Here is a 25,907-nt window from a genome sequence, read left to right as displayed (position 1 = left end):
CCAGTGCAATGATTTAGTCACTGAACGAAGAAAGAATAGAAGGGCCCTCAATACTGTGAATGTCACAGGCTTGTTCATGCCTTTTGTTTTCTTCAAATTAAGAAAATTATTTTTATGAAGGGGCATCAGCTGACTCTGTAAGTTGTGATATTCTAAGTAAATAACACAAAAACACACACATAACCTTCAGAATAACTTGTGCTGTAAAGCTGTTGCCCTCACGATGCTCATGGAAATTGTTGCAACTGACATCACATACAATGTGAAATTATTTATTGTGCACTGCTACAACATGTAATAAAGGGTCATAACGTGATTGGAAAGACTGCCATATGGCTGGTTCCTCTCTCCGAGCCCTACCAGTATCACCCAGAGTATCACAACCTTCGGAAATTACTTACCACAACTGTGATGCTGGAAAGATTAAGTACGTAACTGGCTCCAAGAAGAGAGGATGAACGGGAAGCACATTTAATTGTTTCGCCATCATGAAGAATCAGCTATGCCTTCGTAAGCATCAGTTAATCAGGTGTATCCAGGAAATATCTGTGCCAGATAAGAATAGGAACGACATAGCTCGGAGCGCATAAAAATGAGGATTACAGGAATGGTAGAACTAAAAACGCTCACAATTTTATTTTCCCAGGAGACTGCGCTCCCCCCTCTCAGTTGCTCGTTAATGTATCAGTTTGTTGTCGCAGCTGCCCTGCACGCTCCGGCTCGCTTCCCGTGGCGGAAGCGGGGGAATAAAACCCGAACTTTGGAAGCGCTTGGGGCGCCCAGGCGCAGGTTCCCGAGGGCTACGCTGGCAGCACCCCCGCGTCCCTCCACCGCCTTCGCGGGCGGAGCTCGGCGGGGCGGCGGACGGGACTCGCCGCCGCGAGTCGGGCGCCCCGAGGGCGGGACGGGACAGGCCGGGCGGGGTTCGGGGCCGGGCGCCACTTGTCCTCTCTCCCGGCCTGGTTCCCGCCCGGCACACTCCGCCCAGCCGCGGATACTTGTGCGCCCCTCGACGGGCCGCCGGCATTTCCGTGGTGGGCGGCTGGAGGAGGTGACCCCGCGTGTCCCGGGCAGAGCGCGGTGCCGATGTCGCGGGGTCCCGCCGCCCTGGGGCGGCTGCTGGCGCTGCTGGTGAGTCCGGGGCTGGCGCGGGGGGTCCCTCCGTACCGGGGCGGGACGAGAGGCACGGGGGCTCGGACCGCCGCGGGGGGCTTGTCTACGGCCGCCGGGGAGAAGTGATCCCGTCGGGGTTTGGTAACCTTCCCACCACCAGCTGCCTGCGGCTGGGAACGCGTTTTATCCCTTTCTTTGGGAATTATATTAAAGCCATCGCCGTTTGACTGTTCGAAAGCAGGCGGAGGTAGAAAATCCCAGCAGGCACGGTATCTGGAATGGGTGGGGTTGCCGAGGCGCCGGGAGGAACAGGAACGCAGTGAGAGTTCACGTTGCCGTCTTCAACATGTTATCTATACTAATAAATTGTAGTATTCTTCGCAGGGAATAGTGCCAGGAGGGAATATGAATCAAAAAGTATGGAAGTCTGTATTGCCTTAGAGAAATTACATCAAATTCTTAAAAATCCAGGACACTTTCTCCTCCCTTGCCCTCGCTGTTCAACCATCAGCCTTTTGACCTTCCATTCTGTGAAATACTTTTGTAGGCTGAAAACAACGACAGTCTCATAACAAACGGAGACCAAAATACCTGGTTTGTTGGACTTGGACTTCTGCTTTCTAGGTGTTTCTAGCTGGTTTCTGTCAGGCTCTCTATCTTATTTGCGGCCTTCTCTTTTGCTTTTCACCTTTCCAGCCTGGCAGAATGCCTGCGGAAGTCGAGCCGCCACTACTCAGACCAAGGTGCGGGTGGAAGCCGTTCCCAGGGCTGTGCCAGGAGCTGCCGAGCAGCTGTGCAGGCATCAGTAATGGTTTATTGCATGGTCAGGATGGAAGGTGTGGAGGATTGGGACCCTGCTCCCTGAGCTTGAGATCCTGCAAAATCAGATTTGTTATCTGGAGACCTGTTGCCTGATAACGTTGATACAGACATATGGTTGCCCACAAGTCAGCTGGCAACAGTTAACCCTGTTTTTTGCAACAGACGGGGAGTTTATCCTCATTTTGTCCAGAAGGACAATGGAAAACATGTAGCGTGCTACTTGTACAAGTTTTCATCTATTCTTTGTCATAAGATTGCACTGGCTCACGCTGCTGTTAGTTTTGCCTGAAGGAAAGTATTTTTCTCAATCCTCATCATCCGCAGTTTCAGATAAAGCTGGGGCCAGGTATAGTATACTGAGAGTCAGCTCAGTTTGGTGCCTAAAAAACCTTAGTATCAGATAGATGATCAGAGCAAATAAGGCTGCCTTAGTTGGTTGGTGTCAGAAGAGAGGGGCATTGCTGGGTTTGGTAGTTTTGTTTCTTGGTTTGCCTTTTTTCCCCCTAATCTGTGCAGAGCCATTCATGTGGCAGAAAGTCAAGTTGCTTATTTGAGAATATCAGTTTATTGTCATTTATTTCTTAAGAACCTTAAAAAATACTGAAAAACAAAGCTAGTCTAAAAGTAGGGTGTTCTCAAAGCATCTTCTACCTTAGACACATCAAGAATGGTTAAGTTCTTCCTCTCACAGTTTTTCCTGAAAGTATCTCTCAGTGTTTCCTCCCTGCCTGCAGGCTGCATCCCTGTGTCATCATCCCTGGGTACCTCACAGAGGGCACAGCAGATTTCCCCAGGTCCCTGCCTCTGACCCTTTTCCAGGGATATTGGGGTGTGCCAACGGGTAGTGCACCCATAGGGTTGGGCATGACTTGGTGCATGTCCAGGGCACACACCCAGAGCCATGAGCCATCCTGGGCGGGCACAGATATCAGGGATTATTGGACTGGGTAGTTTCTTGATCATTTCTGAAGAGTGTGGACATCATGTCTTCAAGAGAAAAATCTTAAAACACTTCCTGCATTTGAGTGAAAGAAGAGTTGACAGAGATACATGAATCTTACTATGGGAGTGACAAAATTTACTTTTTCTCTGCACATCTTCCTCAGATTGTACTTCACTGATATTTGGGATATTGCACTTAGGCTGAGAATGATGAAATTCAAGCCTGATCACATTAGATCAGTACTGTAATGTCAGACCCAGTAGCAGTTAATTTTCAGAAGTCATGGAAACAAATAAAAAATACCACAACATAATGCATAGTTTTACAAGGAGCAAAGGTGAGATAATTCAAAGCAGCCCAGCTTCTATTGCCAGTAACATGTTGAAACATGGAAAAAGCTATTTACAAGCATCTGTGCCTTGATTCAATATTTTAATATTATTTCCAAAAGAAAGGGAAACCAGCTATGGTGAGGTCTGAAAGCAGCTGAGAAATACCTAAGATCTAGTATATCTGTCCTATTGAACTAAAGTGGTATGTTATTTTTGATACCAGACTTTGGAATAAAGTAAATCTGTCCAGGAGGGACAAGAGGAAAACAAAAAAATGCAATCTGAAATCACAAAATCCTGTTTTATGATTTTTGAAGGGAAATTAAAGAACTGGGAACTGAGAAAAGACAGTAAGATGATAAGTTTGCAGATACATGAAGGGTAATTGTGAAGAAAAAGGGAATTGCACTGTACGGTGAGAGCATTGTCAACATCTCGGTATAGGTGTGTTTGAGTTTCAGTTATGGTAAATGGAGATGCAGTGGATGCTGAGTGCACCTGTTTGGTTGGATCAAATTGTGCTTTCAAAGCTCATCTGCAGAGTGTGAATCGTATCTCCTCTGGGTGAAACCATGTTGTAAGATACATCATTCTGCTCATGCGTGTTTGGTCTGTGAGACCAGGCTAATTGTAGTCTGAAGGAAAACCGTCAAAAAATGGGTTGTGTAATGTTGAGTTCTCAGCATCAACTACTTTGCTCTACAAATCCTCCCATATTGGGCTTACAAATTAGACATACAATCAGTAGAGCCCAGAGAGAAATAGATATGGGCTGGTTTTGGGACAAGTTGAACCACGCTGTGATCTCTTTGTCAGTATTAGCTGTATTTCTGCTGCTTATAACAGAAGTGTAGACACTTAGCTTTTATTTATACATGTAAATTTGTGTGCCTTGCTCTGAAACTGAGAGCAATATGGTCAACTTGCAAAGAGCTAAAAATTAGGAAAATAAAATGAAGATGATAAATTAATGAAGGCTTTCCATCTGGAAGACTATATAGGCACCACCTTAGGTTAGTGAGACTGAGGGACCTTCATCACTCTTTTTTTAAGAACAGGGTAAACAATTGTCAGGAAGCACTTGGGTGAAGTTTGTCCTGCTACAGGGCCAGGAGATACACCAGTAGATAATTTTGGATGGTTCCCCCTGGCTGCTTCTCTAGGATCTTCCCTTGCCCATCGTCTTCAACACCAAACTGACTCTCAGGAGATGCAAACTCTAAATCTCCCAACCCAGCATACGGCAAAGACCACATTTCTAGGAATTATTGTTTCATGGTATAGCATATACAGACACATACCTTCTTGGTTACTCAGTCTTTTTATCTTTACAGTTTAAGCTGTATGTTGAAAATCTGTCCTTTAGTCACTTCCTTGACTACACATGAACAGGGATTTGGGCAAGAGCAGCCTGGCACTCCCTATACACAGCAGTCACTCCCTTCTTTCCCATGCCCTCTTGCCTATGAGTGCTGCTTTCCTGTAGTATTTCATTCCAATTTTGTTACTTCAGGCCTCAGGTTTTCCACCTTGGTTTTTGTAACCATCCAGTTTTCTTCTGACAATGCATTCTCAGCTGTCATCAACAGGTGTCATCAGTAGATGTCTGGGATTTGTGCCAAGGCTGTGATTCACAAAAAATGACAGAGCTTTCCTACTCTTACTAAGCCATTTAACAGAAGGCAGCTGTAGGATATTAAAAAAAAAGGGAGGGAAATTTTGGAATTTAACACCTGTTGAATATATTACATTTCACTTGTCCTTGAAGAAAATATTACTGAAAAGTACTTTTCCTCTTTTTAAAATTGTCGCAACCGTTAAAAGTTTTCAATAAAAATGTGGTATCCCTTTATAAATTTGTTCCACATGTATTTATGCATCTTATAAATAAAATTGCCGTTTTTAAACATTATTTGTAGGTGTCTTCTAAGTCCCCTAGAAGGCTAAGGTGTACTTGAAAAATGCAAGAGCAGGAGTATTTTTTACTATCTTAGCATTAAACTATCATGTTTTGAGGCACATTCGCTACTACAAAAGCAAATTGATTTTCAGTTATCTGAATGAAAGATTTTCTATTTATAATGACTAATGGAATTTTCTACACTTTCTTGATATGCATCTCAGTTTCAGACACTTTTGTTCATACTGGATTATCAGATTTTCAATACAAGCAAACTTCTCACCACATCCCTCGTATCTACATTCATTTTTGAGACAGGAACACTTTTTCCTTCAGTTTACCAGTAAGAACAACCAAGGATGTTTCCAGTGACATCTTGAAAATTATTCACAGATTCACAGAATATGCCGAGTTGGAAGGGACCCACAGGGGTCATTGAATCCAACTCCTAGTCCTGCAAAGCACTATCCTTAAGAGTCACACCATGTGCTTGAGAGCATTGTCCAAATGCTTCTTGAACTCTGTGAGGCTTGGTGCTGTTACCATTTCTCTGGGGATCTGGTTTCAGCATCCAACCAGAGCTTCTGAAAAGTTGCAGCTTGTGTTGGAAAACTTTGACTATAAAGCAAAATTATTCTGTCACTCTTGCTGGTATAATTTCACTCATCATAAAAATATATTTTGAAAATCCATACAATTAATAAAACCGAGTAAGACTAAGGATATTCATGAAAACAGCTTAGTCTAAGGTGTAAGATCCTGTAGCCTTCATGATGCATATCCATTAGGGAACCTGCTGCTTGCTAATTTTTGTCTTCAGAATATATACATTGACAAAATTACCATTTGAAAAAGAGTTTTGTTGTGCCAGTTGAAACAGAATTCTGCTACGTTGCTGAATTGCAGTCCACTGCATTGTGTGGAAAAGAGATAACATCTTAAAAAAAAAATAAAAATCTGTCATCAATTCAGTAATCAAGGCTGAGTCAGAGAGAGGACTCAAAATCAGTCAAAGATAATATAAAGAAATACTCCCTGACTTCTTTGAGTAGAAAATCACCTTTTCTGAGCCTGCTTTTCCTTAGGCAGTACTGTGTGTAAAAAAATAATCACCTAAGTTGCAAAATGTAGGTAGCAATAGTTTTGAGAATGGTAACAGTATTCTCTGCCTATAAAAAGGACAAAAGCTCAATTTGTAGGTTTCACATGCTGTAATAGGCTACTTATTATTTCCCAATGTCTACATTTTTTTTTCAGTTTGAGGGGTGTTATTACTGGCAGAGCCTTTGGTGCCAGGGGAGTGAACATAAACATGGGGTCTCTGGTAATTTGGCTGAGGCTCCAGTTCCTTCCAGCTAGGTTTTGATACTGAACTGAGGTGTTTAAGGGCATGGCATAGCTCTCCTGGGCTATCCTGATGCTTGAAGAGATGGGCAGTTGCAATACTGGAAGTTGGCATGTAAGGTTTTGTCAAAGCAGGCGTGGTTTTCTTACTAGCATGCACATGCCTCTGCCTTGTTTAAATAAGCAATGTGTGTATGCCAGTTATCCTCCCAGCAAGGTGCTAAGTCATGTACACCTGAGCAGTTGTTTTGGTTAGTCTTCTCCTTAAAATGTTATTTATCCCATTTTGTTCTCTAATGTGATTGGTAACCCATCACAGCCACAAATCAATGGTTTGTCCAGAAGAGGGAGCTTCTCCAGAATGCTGCTGTAAACCAGCCCTTGCTTCAATCAGTGGCAAATTCTCATCAGTTTGGAATAATGCAGCATTATTTAGCATTAAAAAATGAATGTTTAAAAATTACTATAAAGTTTGCATTTATCAGAAAAAATATTATTACTTATAATCTGTTCTGTGCTGGAAGAAAAGTACAAAATCAATAAATATAATTATAGTATATGTTTTTAATGTCAATGGTTAAGGCGGAATTTTTCAGAAGCTCTTATGGGTAAATAATAAATATTAATTTATAGAGGTCAGAAGCCTTTTTCGTATGGCTTTGCAGCTCCTGTGAGGGAGGTCATGTCAGTTAAGTTGTAGTACTGCTAAAGTGATACAGAATTACTAATGGTTATCATAATTTCCATTGCAGATCTGTTTTAATTTTGGAAATGGACTCTACGTGAAGGTAAGATACAATGGAAAACTTCTTATTTATCACTGCCTAAAGAAGGATTCTCTGAGCAGTGTCAAAGCGATGCCTTACTTGAGTTGATAAATACTTTGAATTTTACTATTTTTACATTTTCTGAAATGTGAAAGCTTCATAATAGATGAAGAAAAGGAAGCCAACATTAAGTGAACAGATTCCTACGTCCATCACACTGAGTAGCATTGAACTTTGAGAAAACTTACCCTAAAATACTAAGTTTGTAGATAACTACTATGAACTCTGTAAATTAAAACATTTTCAGATGTTAATCTGGAGGTCAACAGAGACAGTAGAGACTAAGCTGGACAGAAGGATGAAGGGTGTCATGCAGAGTGAGAATGAGAGGTAGGTGGGCAAGGATATGAGATACATTGGGTGGATTGAACTGAAGCCTGCTGTTTCTCATATGCTGTTTCAGAGAGAAGGTTGTGTACAAGGCAGTATTGATGGGATGGTAAACACAGTGATAAGGAAAGATAGTGGTTCGGAATAGCCTTAGTGCCAAACTTTTTCCCACATCTGATGATGAGTGTTTAAATCTTCCAGAACAGATGTATTTTCACCAACCCACAGTCATGGGAACTTGCTTATATATTTAAAGGCTGTCTTACCTAATTCTGTCTTGATGCAAAGACTAATGTAGTTTTCTTCTTCAAATAACTTGAGGAGCATATAGCTCTTACATCATGAGTCAAAAGGCTGATACTGCACCATGATTTTGAACTTAGTAGCTATTGAAAGAGCAAAAACTATTCAGAAGTCTGGGCTACGGTAGCAATAAAACTTATCGGAAATGGCTAAATGTATGCTGACATTCAATCTTGTTTTTCACAGGTTTATAATCGAAATGAGAGAAGTGGCATGTTGTCTCATCCCAACAGCCTAGTCAGACAGAAGCGAGAATGGACAGTCCCTCCAGCCTTCATACGGGAGGAGGAGGACAATTCCTATAAGAATCCAATTGCTAGAGTAAGCCCAGAAAAGAGTTAAATACAGAGTACACATAAAAATACAGATGAAAATGTAAAATAAGGGTGTGGCTGTCCTAAACACATGCACAAGTATTTCTTTAATGTCAGTTGAAGATTGCCATATTTCCTTCAGTTTTCTTTCTTTCAGCAGATGAGTCACTTTGGCTCAGTCTCTCATCTTTTCCCAGTCCCAGTTTCCATTAAACTTTTGGGAATGCAATGTCTTTTAGTTTTTTCACTCCACCACCCCTGCTCAGTTGTGGCTGAACTTGCCAAGTGGATCCCAAATCTGCTGGTGGCGATTGGGCAGAAGGGTGCACATAGAGCATGATTATGTATGCCTAGTCTTTTAGGAAACAGAGGTAAAAATACCCAAGATGCCATCTTTTGTGCAAGAGTGATATGCATTTTGGTTCACTGCATCTGTCACTTCAGCATGTAAAGTGGCTGGAGGCAGTAACTGGCTGTTACCCGCTACTTGGGCTGCCCCTTGATGGTGATGCTGGCACAATACACATGTGCTTTTCCAGATGTTTTGGGTGTTTGCTGACAGCAGAGAAAGTGTGTAATCTCTAGTCCATGCAGCCTTTTCTACCTGTTCATCTCCAGGTCTGACCTTTCTTCCTCCACCCTATCACTTCTCCACTTCTGGTCATATTCGCTTGCTTAGGTCTGATTTCCTAGGTCATCTCCCCGCACCAGATCCTCAAACAGAACATGCAGCTCTTTCTGCATTCATTTCAACATCTCCGCAGTCAAGGGAGTGCAGTGAAATATTTAATATATGATGTTTAATATTTATTTTTGTTTTTCATTAGGAAATAGCAAAAAATATTTTTGTTGCACTTTTACACAAGCTTTTATTTACTGAGTGCTATTTAATCTGTTGTATTTCCACTAGATACATTCAGATCTTGAAGATACGGGGATAGTGGTAACTTATACTATATCTGGTCAAGGAGTAACAGAACCCCCTTATGGATTGTTTGTTATCAATGGAAAAACTGGAGACCTGAACATAACAGGAAGGGTGGACAGAGAAAAGACTCCAATGCTACTTGTAAGTTGAAAATTAGTTTTTTCCTTATAGGTGCCCCCCTGTTCAGTTTTTTTATTTTCTTCAAATGTGTTTGCTTGAAGTATTTTTAATATTTCTGGGTATTTGTGTGTGTATACATGTTTATATTTCTAAGCATGTATAATATGTTCATATCATGTCTAGATTTTGTTATGTGTGACATATGTATTTCTATTTTGTGTATGTATTCATATATATTACAGTCACTCATTGGGTTCACTTACTGTTTCTATCTGTATTTTTATCAGCTCAGAGGCCATGCACTAGATAAGAATGGGGCAAAACTGGAAGAGCCAATAGACCTCCCAATTAAAGTTGTGGATATAAATGACAATTTTCCAGTGTTTTCACATGAAGTTTTTGTTGGTTCAATTGAAGAATTAAGTGAAACAGGTAACTTCATTTTTTTTTTCACTTCGCTCTTCCCAACACATGCAAGGGCACAAGTGAATATGCACTTCACAGTAGTATATCTGCAGTAATAAGGTACATTCTCTTGCTGCCATAAACCAGGTTATCCATGTCTGAAATCGAGTTTTTATTCAAGGCTAAACTGTGTGGTGTGATTGAGAGAGAGTTTCCACCTAAAGGCAACAGGGAACCTTTGGTTTTGTGTCAGAGTTACCACAAATCCAGGAGCCAGAGTCCTTCAGCAAGAATTGCACAGGAAATAAAATCTGCCTTTTGGCTTAGCAGTCACGGCCTGTTTGGGAGGGACTTCACTCTGCCCGGCTCATTCAAAGCCCTGCTTTATCCATGGGCTGGTGAGGTACTTTGCTGTTAAGCACATATGGCTGTGCCATAACCATCAAAGAACAAGTTAGTGCCCATTTTCCTATTGACAACAGTAGACATAAGAACAATGGATTATTTCCAAGATAAGAAAAGCTGGAATAAAACAACCTAATAAATACCTGACATTGTGTCCATTTCAATGCCATGATAATCTGAAGAAACAAATTCTTGACCATCCACTTGGGTGAGATATTGAGTAACATCAGCAATTTTTCAAGTCAGTAGCAGCCATATATAGTGGCTTTTTGAATGAGTTCCAGCTAGTGTTAAAACTTGGGTGTTGGATGCACCCTTCTCTGAAAGGCAAAACCCTGTGCTCTGAGTTACAAGGGGATTGCTCCATGGGGACCACCATGTGTTTTAAGTGAAGCTGTTAGAGGGTGTCAATACAGGGGAATTGTTTTAATAATGTTCAGGTAAAGGAGTTATTAGTGCTCTCTACAGAATAATGGACAAGAGAGATGTAGCTCATTGTTCAAAAACTTACACTTTCTGCTTTGTGTGGTGTCTACATTTTGCTGTCAGGGTTATTGAGAAAATTCAACCTGTTGTTTAATTGGTGCATTGAATTCTATGAGTTACGGATGTGTGGATACAATCTTTTTCTTGGCTAGAGGATACACATGTGCCTTGTGGTTTTGGGAACACTTCTTCAGCTGTATTCATTAAATAAAGTCAAGAGCATCAGACAATTGTGCACTGCATCTAACAAAATTGTGTATTTTTGACATTGCAATAAAGATATTTGCTAGTGCATGGTGGTATAAACAAGTACCATATTTTGTCTGCTTTTTCCAGGTACAATTGTAATGAGGATAAATGCAACAGATGCAGATGAACCAAATAACCTAAATTCCAGAATTGCTTTCAGGATTGTTTCCCAAAGCCCTAGTGCTGCATTCAGTATGGATAAGAATACTGGCGAGGTTCGAGTAGCAAAAATAAACCTTGACAGAGAGGTAAAAAATCCCCTCCTATTCTTATGTTATGAGCAGTGGTCTTCTGGTGCCCTTTGTGTCACCTCAGCCCTGCCTGCAGTGTGAAGAGCCAGTTCTCTTCTCATTCTCCACCTCCCTTGTGATTAAAGCCTTATCTGGCTGATACTTGTTTTTCAGGGACTGGGGGAGGAGCTGATGGGATCAAGGTTGTATTCCCCCCATCACCTACCTAGCACAGCACCAGCCCGATGGTTGTTGCTTTCTGTCCCTCCTGTGCTGCCAGGGCAGCACTTACACAAAGCAAAGGGTCATTTCTTTCTGCTGGAGACCATATGGCAGACCATCACCTGAAAAGCTGCTGATTGCACCAGGATTTTTGTAGTCTGCTGTGCAAACCGAGGTGCAAAGAGTTAGGACAGGTGCTACTGTGAAACAGCGTTGAATGCCACATACTGCCAGTGACATCACCTGTGCTTGCACATGTTTTCCCTGGCCAGCAGAGGGTGATGGGGGTGTTGGCTGTGTAGCTGAGGGTCATAGCTCTGCCTCTAGCCCTGTCCTCACATGCAGATGTCACTGGTCTTGTCCCTGTTTATGGCCACTGAATTTTTTTCCTTTTGCCACATAAGTACAGGCTAACTCTTTGTGGGGAAGATGCAAAAGTCCCATATCCTTTTCAAAGCCTCACTTCTACTCCAGCAAAGTCTGTCAAAGTACTTGTCTAGCTAGAGAGGGGTTGTAATTGACCATGAGATACACTACCAAAATGCGATAGCCTTGAGTAAACCCTTTTTCTTACCATGACAGGCACAAAGTAGCTATTCTTTGGTGGTGGAAGCAAAAGATCGTGGTGGTGCATTAGGTGGGAATGCTGCAACATGTTCTTTAGAAATCAAGATTTTGGATGTCAATGACAATCTACCTGTCGTTGAAAGTCATACAGTAAGTACATTTATCACAATTTTTGGCATGTTCCTACACCCGCCAGTATCCCATTGCTTAATGTGACATTGTGCAAAATGTCTTGCACTGGTGAAATGGGATAAATGACATCTTTTTCAAGAGTGTTTGTTTGATTGCAGTTTGAAGGAAGCATTGAAGAAAACAGAGCAAATGTGGAAATTATGCGAATAAAAGTATTTGACAAAGATGAAGAATTTTCTGATAACTGGCTGGCAAACTTTACATTTGTTTCTGGCAACGAAGATGGGTTTTTCCGTATAGTAACAGACACCCAAACAAATGAAGGAATTTTGACTGTTGTGAAGGTTAGTATAGATTTTAGACATTCTTCTTTAAATATTAGAATAATTTAGTTCATCTGAGTTGACAAACAAATTATATATATTCAATCAGTATATAAAATGTACATTTTCATAGTAAACAACCCTCCTTTGTCATATTCTTTGTTATGTATTCAGTAATTTTATGCAAAATAATAACATTGTCTAGCTTTTCCATTTTCATTCTGTATTATCTCAAATATATCTAGTAGGGCAGAAGTTCCCAGACCTCCCTTGTCCTTTGGGCAACAGTGCTAACATGCTGTAAACTTTCATTTATTTTTGCTTCCTGATCTCAGTTTTTTTATGTCCTCTGGCCACAGATAATGTTGCAGGCAACACCTGTACCATCAGCCATGGACTAGAGATTGTTTTATGAATTTTTTTAAGTTGAAATGATGAAAATATTTTCCATAAATGGAAATCTCTATTTTACAAATTTCACTGTTCCTTAGTCCACAAGTATTGAAGAGGCATAGTGCCCTAATTTCTTTCTCTTTTTTTCTTTTTTGCTTTGATTTCCGTATCCAAAAACTAGTAATTGTGAAAGGAAAATTGATGAACATTGTTAAGTAAATTAATTCATTCAAAAAATAACCCCATGGCATTGCAAGAGCCAAGTAATTGAGCACTGATTCACTGAAAGTACAGGCAGAACATATGGGTAGGAGTCCTTGCATGTACCTTAAATTAGTTTTAATTCAATAATATAAAGCCATATTTATGATGTCATCCATTAAAAATAAGAAGAGTGAGAATAACCAGTTAAAAACTTCTTTGCAGTGTAGGATGCTTATTGCTTAAATATTATTTCAATACTTTCATCCTTATTACTTAAATAAGGATGATGCATTATTATTTAAATATTACATGTATGCATGTTGTCTAAATATATTCTGATAAATTTCAAGTTTTGGGGATTTTTTTTGTTTGTTTGTTTTCTTTATTGCTCTAGGAGTTGGATTATGAAAAAATGCAAAGCGTAAACTTGGGCATTGTTGTTACAAACAAAGCAGAGTTCCACAAGTCAATTAAACCCAGTTACAAAGCACAAACAATTCCAATCAAAATTAAGGTGATTAATGTGCAGGAAGGCCCTGTGTTCCCTGGTGGCACAAAAATTATTGGAGCAAGTGAGAAACTGCAGGTGAAACAGGTTATTGGACAGTACCAAGCCCATGATGAAGACACTGGAAAAATAGCAGAGCGTATTACGTAAGAATTTTTTTATAGCCATCATAACTGAGTATGTTAGAAGTCGCATTTTATTGTAAAAATGTGCATGCTGAACCAAAATAATTTCAAAGGTGATGATTTTCTACTAAGCATAATTCACACTTTAGGCAACATCATTATCATCTATTATGTGGAAAATAGATGATGTGAAAATCCTACTTCTTTTCTTGTCCATGGCGAGACATGAGTGTTTGGGCTGAAGTTGTACATGCTTGCACAGTGTTTGTCATACCTGCCTACTTTTGAGGGTGTATTTACCCATCTGATTTCATTGTCTCCAGAAACATTAGGGAAAAATATGCAGAAGCATCTATCAGTTGGACAGAAAGGGTGTGGCATAGATATGTCTGCATGTGTATGCTTGTATTTGAATCATAGCTCTTCAGCTGGAATGTTATTGAACCACCATCATGGCTTTTACAAATGGTATACAGCAGAGTTGCATAGCCAGGGATGGAGCCCTCTCCCCCATGCCTATAGTACATCATGCCTGTTGAGAGGCTGATGTTCAGCTTTTGCTGAGAGCAGAGATGGAGAAGAAGATGGTGAGCAGAAGTGAAGCTCCCTCTCCTTTTCCAGTCTTGCTCCCTGAGTGTACTTTCTATGATGTCTCTACACCTAAATCTTGGCTTTAGAGGGAAAACCAGGTGTCAACATTCAGCATAGGTTTATAGCTGAAACCAATTACAGTTACAGGAGTGTCAGACCTCACACCTAGGGATTTAATGTCTGCTTTAAATGAAGAGTAAATATGCTATGAAGCTGCTTTTTTTGCTGATGTTTGTTTTCCTCATTATAACTGTGTATATTTTTATATGTGATTTTGATCAGATACATGAAAGAAAGAGATCCAGCAAACTGGATCACCATAGACCCAATCACAGGTGAAATCCGACTTGCTAAAAAACTTGATTATGAATCACCTTATGTAGTAAATGGCACTTACACTATCACCATGTTGGGTGTAACTACTGGTAAGTTGAGAGGGTTTTGTTTTCACATTAATTGGTTTGTTTGCCTTTGTATAGCAATAGTTGGTTTAGCCTCCCTATCTTTAGTTAGGCACTGAGTGCAGTTTCCCATAGGCTCTATACTCAGAGGAGACATGGGCGACTCATTACCATGGAATGGGTTCCCAAGGTGCCTATTTCTCCTCTTCGAGTAGATGAATGTGAATATTTTGTAAGTTTTACAAAGGTAATTCTGATAGAAACATCCCTTCTTGAGGTGGAAATTGCCCATATCTCAGGATGCCAATCAGTAGACTTCATAATCTCAAGTTTTCGTGAATCCTAAGCAAGAAGGACTCCCTGAACTTCTTGTATATCTAGTTGGAATTCTCCATTTATAATCTGCATGTTAACTGTGTAATCAGACATGAAATTTTTTAAAGCTAAAATAATAAAACAGCTTCACTTCAGAAGAACTTTATCAATATGTTTATTAACATTGGGAATGAAATACTGCTCTCATAAGCTCCATGGAGAGCTCTTTCAACTTACTTCAGCAACATTGGTGTTTTGGAAAATATTAAGCTTTTATTTTAAGATTAAATTTTTTGCACAAATCAATTTTTCTTGTTTTCAAATGACAGATTTTCCTAGGAAAACAGCCACTGGCACAGTTGTCATTCAAGTTCAAGATGAGAATGATAACTGCCCAGTTATTGTGAACCGCGTGCAGACTGTGTGTTCAGATGCAAAACTAGTTGATGTTACAGCTAATGATTTGGATGGTTACCCAAACAGTGATCCCTTCAGCTTTACTGTCATTGATGAGCCAGAAGGGACATCAAAAAAATGGATAATTGCATCCAGAAATGGTAAGAAAATGTATTGTTCATTACTTTCAGTTCTTTAGAGTCCTAGTGTTGTAATTTAATTCCAGTCAAACTGACAGTTTGGCTAATTCAGACCGAAAAAAACCCCCACTATGTGTGGAGTCAGGCACTCGCATTCTGCACCTTTCTCTCTAAAGGTTGTAAAAGCACCGTCATGGTCTCTGGGTTGCGTTGCCTTCCCTCAGCTGGACCATCTTTGCCTGGCTTGATGCCTCATGTGCAGTAACCAGGATTTCATGGGTAATGCAGGGATCAAGCTATCTCCATCTACTCATGGAAAGCATGCAGTGATGGAGGCTGCTTTTTGTTAAAACTGAGCTTGGAGATGTGTTAGTGGCTGCAGTTGCTCTAACTTACAAATACATAATTTTGTCTGCACAGTGGGCCTTGAAAAGGAGAATACAGTGTAACCTGCCTAAAGATTGTCCAGCATGGTAGGAACAAAAAGCAAGTCAGAAAGCATAAATAATTTTGAGTATTTCAAAATTATATGAGTATTTTCTTGTATTTCCATTCATATCAGTCTGAAAAATGCTCAAAGGAAATGCTTCAGGTAGATTGAAGGCTACAGAAAACACTTTTCTTCTTCTCAAACTCATTATTCTGCCTTCTGTAATCCTACAGCACAACACTGCAGAGCAATCAGCAGAGCCATCCCAATGGCCAGATTTAGGACCAAGAAAGAATCTCAGTTTTGGTCATCCTTCCTGCAGCCAGACTAGCAGTAATTGTAGGGATCACAGCTTTTCCAATTAGGGTAGCATTGGCAGCTGGGAACATCATCTGGGCATAGACAACAAGCTGTCTGTGAGCCAGCAGTGTGCCCTTGTGGCCAAGAAGGCCAGTTGTATTGGCCTTGAAGGAAGGGGGGTGCATTAGGAAGTGCATTACCAGCAGGGAGGTGATCCTGCCCCTCTGCTCAGCCCTGGTGAGGCCACATCTGGAGTGCTGTGTCCAGTTCTGGGCTCAATGCAAGAGAGACATATAGCTCCTGGAGAGTTCTGGTCCAACAAAGAGCAACAAAGTTGATTAAGGTTGCTGGAGCATCTCTCTTAGGAGGAAAGACTAAGGAAGCTGGGCCTGTTCAGCCCCAAGAAGAGATGACCAAGAGGAGACCTCATCAATGTCCATAAGTATTTGAAGGGAGGGTGTCAGGAGGGTGGAGCCAGAATCTTCTCAGTGGTGCCAACTACTAGGACAAGAGGCAATGGACAGAAACTGATGCACAGGAAGTTCCACCTGAATATGAGGAAGAACTTCTTTACTGTCTGGGTGATCGAACACTGGAACAGATTGCCCAGAGAGGTTGTGGAGTCTCCCTCTCTGGAGGTAGTCAAGAACTGTCTGAACACAATTCTGTGCAATGTGCTCTGGGATGACCCTGTGTGAGCAGGGAGGTTGGACCACACGACCTGCTGTGGTCCCTTTGAACCTGAACTATTCTGTGGTTCTGTCATCTCCTGCCTAGTTGGGCCTTGACATGACACAGCCACAGGACCAGGTGTTGTGTTGGCTCCCTGCTCTCTGCCTGTGGCCTATAACAGATTAATCTTCTAAAGATTGAAGCTGGTTTTTTTCGAGTTCAACCTTTATCAGTTCATATGACATTGTTGATGCTATATAGGTCTCATAGTCTCAAGTGTGTGAAACTTCAAAATTATGTGAGGGTGCAAGCGAGCATGGCTACTTTGTTGCCAGCATGAATTACTGGATTAAAAAAAAAGCACATACACTATGTCAGTAGCTAATTAAACTTAATTCCATTGCATTGGTTGGAGGGGGGTTTCTGGGAGACTGTGAAGGTTTTATTTTACTTAGTTTACAGGACTAAATTTTCTCTTCACTGTTTCTTGTCTTTTTCTTTAACCACCCTGCCCCGGCCACTTCTGCCTCAGGCACTAGCATACAGCTGGCACCACAAAACCTGAAGCCAGGCAGAACTGAAGTTCCCATCCTAATAAAGGATTTCCAAGGGCTCAGCTGTGCTGTGCCACAATCTCTGCAGTTGACTGTTTGTGAGTGTACAGATGACGGCGTATGCCAAGAGAAGTATATTGGCACCAAGTCAGTGGGTCTGGGACCAGCAGCGGTTGCACTAATCATCTTGGCATTTTTACTTTTGCTGCGTAAGTAATTGTTTCATATTATCTCAGAAGCGCTCTAAATATGGTCTGCAAAGCATCAGGAAAGAAACAGTCCAGCTCCCAGGTTTTATCATCTTGATATATTCTGTGTAAACTCCTAGTCTTGTCGGAAGTCATGGCAGATCCCCAGCTAAATTTTGGTAATATCAGCATTTCAGCCTCAAGGGATTTCAAGCTGTGCATTTTAAAATTAATAAGAACAACTTTAATATTTGTTTATGGTAGTGTAAATAACAGGTGGGGAAACAGTGAGGAATCCTTTTGGTGTTCCCACATGTCCCCAGGTGAGCCCTGACTCTTCCTACTCAAACCACAGTGCATTCTCCACTCTCTTCTCTGTCACTGCATGTTGGCTGCCTTGCTCAGATCAGCATGTGACATTGTTCTTTGGCGAGGCAAAACAGAAGCTCCAGATAAGAGAATACTTGTAGTCAGGGTATGGCCATATGTAGCAGTGCTGCATTTAAACTCGAAACAGTTTATTGCTTGTGCTGGTGACAATCTAACTGTGATAAAGTTCATGCCATAGGAATAATATGCTTCTGAAACTGGTTTATTTTGAGTTCCCTAGGCAATGTTCTAGGCATGTTAAAGGAGTGTTGAGATGGAATTTACATGATGCCATGTTGTTGTGCAGTAGTAAAAGAACAGGAGGAGTTAGAAATGCTGATGTTGTACTTTAATATTCAGGGCTTGGGTTTGGTATATGAGATCTTTGATAGAGGTATACCTGCATATATGTGTGGTCATCTGCTGGATTCAGGCCCTGATGTATAAGTTGTCGGTTTACTGTCTAGGAAACTGGCTTGGCATATGTTTTTAGTTAATGCCTTGAATATTTGTGAACCTGGCTTCAGCCCTTGTCAGCCTTCATACTGATCAGTAACTCACTGAAGATACAATGTGATATGGGAACTGGCCAGACATACTGGCTGTTAGTATGCTTAAGCCCTAACAATCACATGATTAATGGCAACCTTTTGTTTCACTGTAGTTATTCCACTGTTACTGCTGTTGTGCCCTTGTGGCTTGGGAGCAAAGGGAGTTGGTGGAGCAAAGACATTTGCTGCGATACCGGACTGCAGTGAAGCGATGTTGCGTCAGTGGAACAGTGAAGGAGCAGCTCCTGAGGAGAAGGCATGTATCCCTGATAGCATTTCTCTTTGATTTCTAGCCCAGTGTTCAGTTTGGCACTTGATGGCTCTTCCACATCACAGGTGGATGTTTTAAAGTTCTACAGCAGATTTTAGCAACACATGAACACTAATTTAAATTAATCCTGTGAGGCTCAGCAAAGGATGTGTGGAAGATCAATTCCACCAGCAGCTGTAGAAAAAGCAACAGTAGCACTTCAATCCCAAATTATAGGAAAAGCAACCAAGCAAATGTTGATGGTATCTGAGCAGAAGATAGGGCTGTGGGAAAAGCACTGAATCTATAGAGAGTGAAACATTTGCATTTGCAAGTCTGGAATGTTCTGCACCCCTTTGGGAGCATGGTAGAGCAGCAAAAGTATGAGTTATAAAGCTTAGCTTCTCTTCATTGGCTTAAAGTTTAAAGTTACTTCCCTGTGTATTTTCTATTCTAAACAGAGGAGATTCTTAATTAAATTCTTCATTAAAAAATGGAAAGGCAGAAAAAATGCAAATCTGCAGAATGAACAGTGAATGCCAAGAGAAGTTTGCCCTCTTTTGTTATGCTACAAAACTAAGTTTTCCAAAAAGGGGCATGACAATGACACACTTTTGCACAATAACAAAGAAGCAAAAGGCAAAAAACTGATTAGGCACAACGCTCACTTCAAATTCTTGTTAAAAAATAACTAACAGGGAAATCAAACTGCTAGGAAAAATGAAAGGGCCAGGCAACACCACAGAGGTGGCAGTCAATGCAGACTTTCCCACTTTGTGTCTAAGGAAAACTGGGCAGAGTTTTTCTTGGAACAGCTGAGTGCCTTAAGAGTTTTTCAAGCTTTTTTTTTGTGTTTTGATTTTGGTTTTTGGTGTAGGGTTTTTTTGCACTTTCGATTCTCTAAATTTCAAGAAAATGGTGATCTATCCATGATCCTCCTTAGGAATACATTTGTGGAAGCTGCATTTTGTTTCAGGAGCCCTTCTAGTCTTTGCAACAACATGTAGAAGTGCAAATTCAAACAAGTCGTAAGACGGCACCCTCCCAGGTCCCACCCAGCCCCACTCTGGTTTGGTGAGTTCCATGTGCTAGACAGTGAAGCTTTCATGTCACATCGTAATTTGTCTTATTTATGTAGCCAGTGCTAAGCTTCATTCCACCCACTGCGCTGGGGAACTCAGGAGGAGCAACAACAGCAGCAGCAGGAGGAATGAGTGGAGGCGAAACTGTAACAGGAGCAGGCAGCTCTGCCTCTCACCTAGGAGAGCATCACAACACTACTCTCAAGGAAAGATGGGAAGAGCAAAGGCGTCTTCTTTCTAGTGCCGAGTATGGAGCCATGGCAGCTGGAGCGGCTGAAGGCATGGCAGGTATAGAAGGCAAGACAGTGGTGTCTGGAGGAGGACTTGCAGTGGGAACAGCAGGAACCATGAACGAAGAATTTTTAAGAGACTACTTCAATGATGTAAGCATATGACCTGCAAATAACAGTATTTTGATATTTACACTTAGCATTGTGAAATTTTGTTCATGTTACTACAAACACAGATGAGTAGATATGTATGTGTAAACAGTCCTGATACAGTGCCCAGTGTTGTGTGCATATGCACTTGGGGGCATTAAGAATTTTTGGATTAGCTTCAGGTGCAGGACTTACAGCATGGCAATACTCAGTCTTGTAGCACTGAGTGCTTACAAAGTGTCCCACAAATAGACTTTTCTCTCAAGGAAGGTACCTGGGAATAGGATCCAGAATATTCAGCAATGGCCAAGGAGCCCCTTGTCCAGAAAAAAGCCATGAGAAAGACTATGTGATCTAAATCTCAGGGACTTAAGCATGTTAAGCTGGCCTGTAGGGAGGCACCTGTGACTCATCATGAGTCACATCTGCAACCTTTACCATGAAGCAGGTTTTTAAAAGATAAGCTAAAGTTGTCATACGCCAGAGGGTGGGTCTGCATTTTCAAAGCACCTGATGAAGTAAGTGGTGCTGACTTGCCTGTTTGCCCAACAGCCTGGGTAAAGTGCCACTCATCAAAAGCCTATGAGGCACATGTTGCAATCTCTTTTCTATCTTTTTTTAATTTATTTACTGACCTAGCCATTGGCCAATAGGCTATTCCTACTCATTGCAACTATTTCTCTTTGTGTAATGCACATCATTAGTATTTTGGCTGGTGAGCTCCTTATACTGAAAGTTTCACTCCCATACCTGTACAAACACCTCCAGCTGGCTGCAGATGTGGTTTCGCAGGGGAGTAGCTGTTCAGATTTGAATCACCACCTCAGGCCAGTGAAGGATTTGAGCTTTAGATACTTGTATGTTTTAGACTGCTCTAGCTACTGGTCTTCTGGCTGAACAGATGCAACAGCAGCAATATGCTTTCCTTCCACTCTTTGTGCTTCCTAATATTAAGACACACTTTAAGCATAGCTGCCTGATGAAGTCCTGCAAGAGGGAAATCATACTCAATACAACTTCTGTAATGCTAAAATGTTTCAGATTATAGGGGTGGGGAAACACACAAGTAACCAAACTAAATAGTTTCAGATGTGTGCTGATCTTTGTAGCAGAATCTTTGATGATGTGCCTACTTCCAGGATCAAATGCAGATAAAGAGTCAATTTGGGTCTGGATATATACCACATTACACAGATACCTGAGCTAATATGCACTAAATGCCTGAGCTAATATACACTCTAGAACATAAAATGTGGCAAAAAGGTGGTTCTGCACAAACCAAAAACCATATTGGGTATAGCTGGTTCAACAGGCTCAGAGGATTTGGCTGTCTTCAGTTCTGGATTTGTTGCTGATGCAAGCACATACACAGATATTTGTGCTAGCACCACAGCAGCTCCACTGCAGACACTGCTTTCAGATTGAGCTGACCCTGTAAGTACTGTAGTCAGAACCCATGAGCCCAACACATTGTCAAGTGGCCTGCAAAGAGTCTAAGAATTTATGTGATGGACCGTGTGTCCATACTCACCAATCCATTTAACTTATTGATTTGTTTGCTGTTGGACATCTTAGGTGTAATCCTGCAGGCTGTGCTAATGAAAAGGGCCATGGCAGGTGATAACATGTCAGCATGTACTCATTAGATGTTTGTTCAAATGTTAGGATACTCTCAGGTATGGTTTTGGCATTCTTCCACAAACACCTAATAAATAAGTGGTGAAGTTCATTCACCAAACTAAAATTTAAAAAATCTTTGTGAATATGGAGTAGCATCACAAATGTCACAACTACTGGAAGGAACAGCCGCAGGTGGTGATAGTATTCAAGGGTTTCAGTTTAATCTTAGATTTTTCTTCTCATCAAGTGTACTGTCAAATTCAGACTAACTTCTAAAAAGCAGAAAACCCTTTAAGTTACGACCTCACTTGGTTGACAGTTTCTATGGGTTCAGTTATATTTTTATTTCAACCTTTTCAAGCAAGCATTCATGATTTTTCAAAAATGCTATGTCTAGAGCTGGCATTAACGAACTTTTGCTTTCTTTTGTTTTCTATCTGTAGAAAGCTGTCTCCTTTGCGGATGAAGATGAAGCACAAGCTGCAAAAGATTGTCTCCTGGTTTACTCCCAAGGAGAATCAGGCTCCCCTCATGGCTCCATCGGCTGCTGCAGCTTTATTGAGGGGGATCTTGATGACCATTTCCTTGATGATTTAGGAGACAAATTTAAGACTCTAGCAGAAATATGCATAGGGAGACAGATCAATATGAAAGATAGTGGTGCCAAGAATGAATCAGGTTTCAGTCTTAATGACTCCAAGTCACAGTTCTTAGGTCAGCAAAATGCTTCCAGCTCTGAACAAGCCTTGGCCTTGGGTAATCATTTCCAACCCACTTCAGCAATGCACGCAAGCAGTGGCACAGGAGAAGAAGCCCTGTCCAAGGAAGTGGTCACAGAAACAACCTTTTCATCTCATTCTGGGCAGCACAATGCCCATCCACTTCCCACAGCCCACAAGGAAAGCAATGTCACTGTGACAGAAACATCCTATTCTGTGGGTGCTCCTGCCCACTCAGCCGCTGTCTTTCTAGACCCCCAGTTTAAGGAGAATGTAGTGGTGACAGAGAGAGTGCTGGCACCTGCATCAAGCATTCAGGGTATGGTGAAAATCCCTGATTTGCCACAGGGAAGTAATGTAGTGGTTACAGAGAGGATGGTGAAGTCGGTGGGTGCAGGGCCAGGAACCCTGACAGTTCAGGATCTTCCCGACTCCCAGTACATCGTCGTGAGGGAGCGAGAGAGAGTGCTTGTGCCCACTGCAGAGCAGGGCTCGCTCAACTTCCCCACTCTGGCAGAGGAACGCAGCATGGTGGTGAATGAAAGGGTGATGGCAGCCTCGGGGCTGCAGAGCAGAGCTGAACAGGCAGCAGGTGCCAGCTCAGGAAGGCAAGAGCATGTGTTGATTACAGACTCTTCACTTAATATGATGGGCTCTGACTTAGAAGGGCCACCTCCTGCCACTGCCACACTGAGCAAGTCTTCCAGGGTCACCAAGTACAGCACGGTGCAGTACACTCGTTCATAGCTTGGCTACTTACAGGGGTACAGTGTCTGGCACCCTTGTGTCCACATGCAGCTTGCCTTGGGCTTTTCCATGAGGTCTGAATTTGCTGGATCTTTCAGAATGATATGTACTCACTTGCACTAGTTTGCATAAATATGGATTATATGACCAGGAAGCAAGTAAGGAAATCTGCTTGTTACTGTTATGTAACATTGACAGTGATGCTTTTGAAGTGGAAAGATGTGGGAAATACTTTGTTTTTGTTTGTTTGTTATTTTTGTAATTGCTTTTTATTATTCAGTTAGTGTAATAATACCACATTACCAGAGCTGCATAATTACAGGGAAAAAAGTCTCAAATCTAGTAATGAACAGTAGCAGGCAAAGTATGAGGTAGGTTTCTGAACTACTCTTGGGTGTATCTGCTGAAGTCCTCCGCTGAGGGGAAACAATTTCTCATTTTGTGTTTGCCGTCGACTACCTTGCAGGCCAGGGCAGCTCCTCCTGAGCTGCAGCTGCAGCCCTCTGCTCTCCGGTCACTTGCTAAGAAATCTCTGGTCCCTGAGAAACCCAGGCCACCGAAGCAAGTACATCTTCAGGACAATGGCATGTTGATCTCCTGAGCAGATGTCACAACTTCAGGTTATCAGCATTTTTAACTTAAGCAATCAATACTGGCACATTAGTACAGGGGTTAGAGACAACAAGTAGCAAAAAAGCTTAGAACTGCAATTTTTTTGTCACCTCAGTGTAAAAGTTCCATTATTTGGTGTGGGTCCACACTGGCATGGACAAGTAAGCATTTGCATCATGTGCATTTTTCACTGGTTCCTAATTGGTCCTTTATTTAACATATGAGAAACTGCCAAAGTTTATCTTAGCTTTAGAATCAGGGATTCAGTCACTCTGTGAACTCACAGATACAGAAACACAGCCATGTGTTTGTTAGGTTCCACTGGGTCATTAACACAGCTGGGGTGGCTTGAATAGTGCTGTGTAATGGCAGCTTTCCTTGGCTCTGACAAGACAGGGGAAAGCTCCCTGTAGGTCTGCAACACTTGAGATTACTTTTCTGTCCTTGAAGTTTATGTGGTAAAAGCAGAAGACAGTACTTCACTGTTTGGCAGTATGTATATATGCACATGTAAATATTTATAGACCATTTGGAACATTTTATAGTCAATTTTTTAAAGAAAAAACTGTCGTACACTCCTCATGTTTTCTCAGAGTAGAAGTATTTTCAATCAGGTATTAGTACCGTGTTTATCTCATACCTGTGAAATCAGCAAGCTGCTCATATGGTACTGCAAAGCCCATGGACCTGTAGAGCTTTAAGGTTGTTTCCATGTCTCCTGGAGTTTTCCTGCAGCTGCAGTGTTATGTTTCCACTGATATGCTATGCCTTTGACTAGAATTGTTTTCAGTGTGTTTGATTTTATTAATAATGATGTAAAAGTACGTTAAAAAATATAAACATATAAACTAAGAACCATGGCTATAGTCAACATGACAGATGGACCATCATGTTAAGTGGAGTAGTATTTCCAAACAAATCAAACTACTTGCTTGCCTGGACCTGTTGCTTATTTAACATTATACACTTCATTTTAAAAATATGTATATATACTTTTAAGCAAGTCTGCGGTTCTAAGTGGTCACCACTTTTCTGACTTTCTAATGGAGTCTCTCTGTGGGTTTATGCAATCTTAAAATTAAGAACTCTACTGTGTTTTTCAGTTCTTCATTCAGGCAGCTACCCCAGTGAAAACACTGACTTTACTACTGCAAATAAAGAGTTTAAAGATAGAATGAGGACTGGGATTTCTCAAACAGCCTGAAGGAATATCTGAAAGATGCAGATGTAAAACAAGTTGGTGTCCTGCTAACATAGAGATTCTGGAAAAAACTGTGAATTCTGCCTTCTGGTTAAGTGCACTAAATTCTGTAATAACTTGATGCAAGACAACAGCATTGCAGGCACAGATTACTGGGCTCTGAATTAAACTCTTCTGATCAGTTTATGCTTCCAGACAGCATGGCATAAAATACTGTCTCAGTTTTATAGTTGTTAAAACATGCAGTTGTTAACATCCAGGGGAAGATGTAAGAGTCAGGACTGTGTCACAGAAATCCTGACTTCCCTGTGTATTGTTTATATATAAACTTTTATCACAGATCTGCTTGTGCTGTGAAGAGTCTCTTTGAACAGATTCATTAAGACCGAGTCTCCATTATTTGACTAAGTTATGTACCAAGGCTTCAGATACTATCAGCATGTGCTAATGCTGGCAGAACATCCATCACATTAAATAAATCACTTCTAATGGAGCTGAACTTTGTAAATGATAGTGACTGGTGGGAGGAACCTGGAGACCCAAATTAATCTAAGTGCCTGGTTAGCATCTGACTACCAGATAACCCTTAGAGGGGGACTAGCTGTAAAAACTTACCTTTTTGAAGATGTCTTGTTGGGACTTCAAAGGGAAAAACAAGGTCCATAATTTTCTAAGAATAATAGAGCACAGTTATTGTCAGCATGATTGGCATTATATCCACTGGTGTTCTGTGATTTATGTTAACTGCAAATCGTTGCTAAGCATGTCAGACTCCATGAGTATGAACTACTTGCTACAACGAGGACGCAGCATGTGTCCTGCATACCCAACAAGGAAGTATTTCCTGTGTCATCCCTCAGTGTA

At 41.2% G+C, this 25,907-nt stretch overlaps 1 protein-coding gene across 2 annotated transcripts; it reads left to right on the top strand.

Moving 5' to 3' along the window:
* The first annotated feature begins 838 nt into the window (after positions 1–838).
* LOC139671569 (desmoglein-2-like) lies at positions 839–25,384 on the top strand. 2 transcript variants are annotated; one of them, XM_071554617.1, is made up of 15 exons: positions 839–1,131; positions 7,207–7,242; positions 8,101–8,235; positions 9,139–9,297; positions 9,564–9,708; positions 10,909–11,036; positions 11,856–11,990; positions 12,131–12,316; positions 13,287–13,546; positions 14,399–14,541; positions 15,162–15,389; positions 17,303–17,533; positions 18,546–18,688; positions 19,821–20,147; positions 22,208–25,384. In XM_071554617.1, exons 1-15 carry the CDS (start codon positions 1,087–1,089, stop codon positions 23,228–23,230), a joined length of 3,324 nt encoding a protein of 1,107 aa, XP_071410718.1. In that variant the 5' UTR covers positions 839–1,086; the 3' UTR covers positions 23,231–25,384. The 2 variants fall into 2 exon arrangements, with proteins under 2 accessions (XP_071410718.1, XP_071410719.1); XM_071554618.1 differs by having other exon boundaries at positions 844–1,131; positions 10,909–11,069.
* Positions 25,385–25,907: the final 523 nt, after the last annotated feature.

The sequence above is a fragment of the Pithys albifrons genome, chromosome 4, assembly GCF_047495875.1.
Source record: "Pithys albifrons albifrons isolate INPA30051 chromosome 4, PitAlb_v1, whole genome shotgun sequence".
NCBI classification, from domain to species: Eukaryota; Metazoa; Chordata; class Aves; order Passeriformes; family Thamnophilidae; genus Pithys; species Pithys albifrons.
Note: the sequence above shows the minus strand (reverse complement) of the source record. Positions and strands in the feature narration are given on the sequence as shown.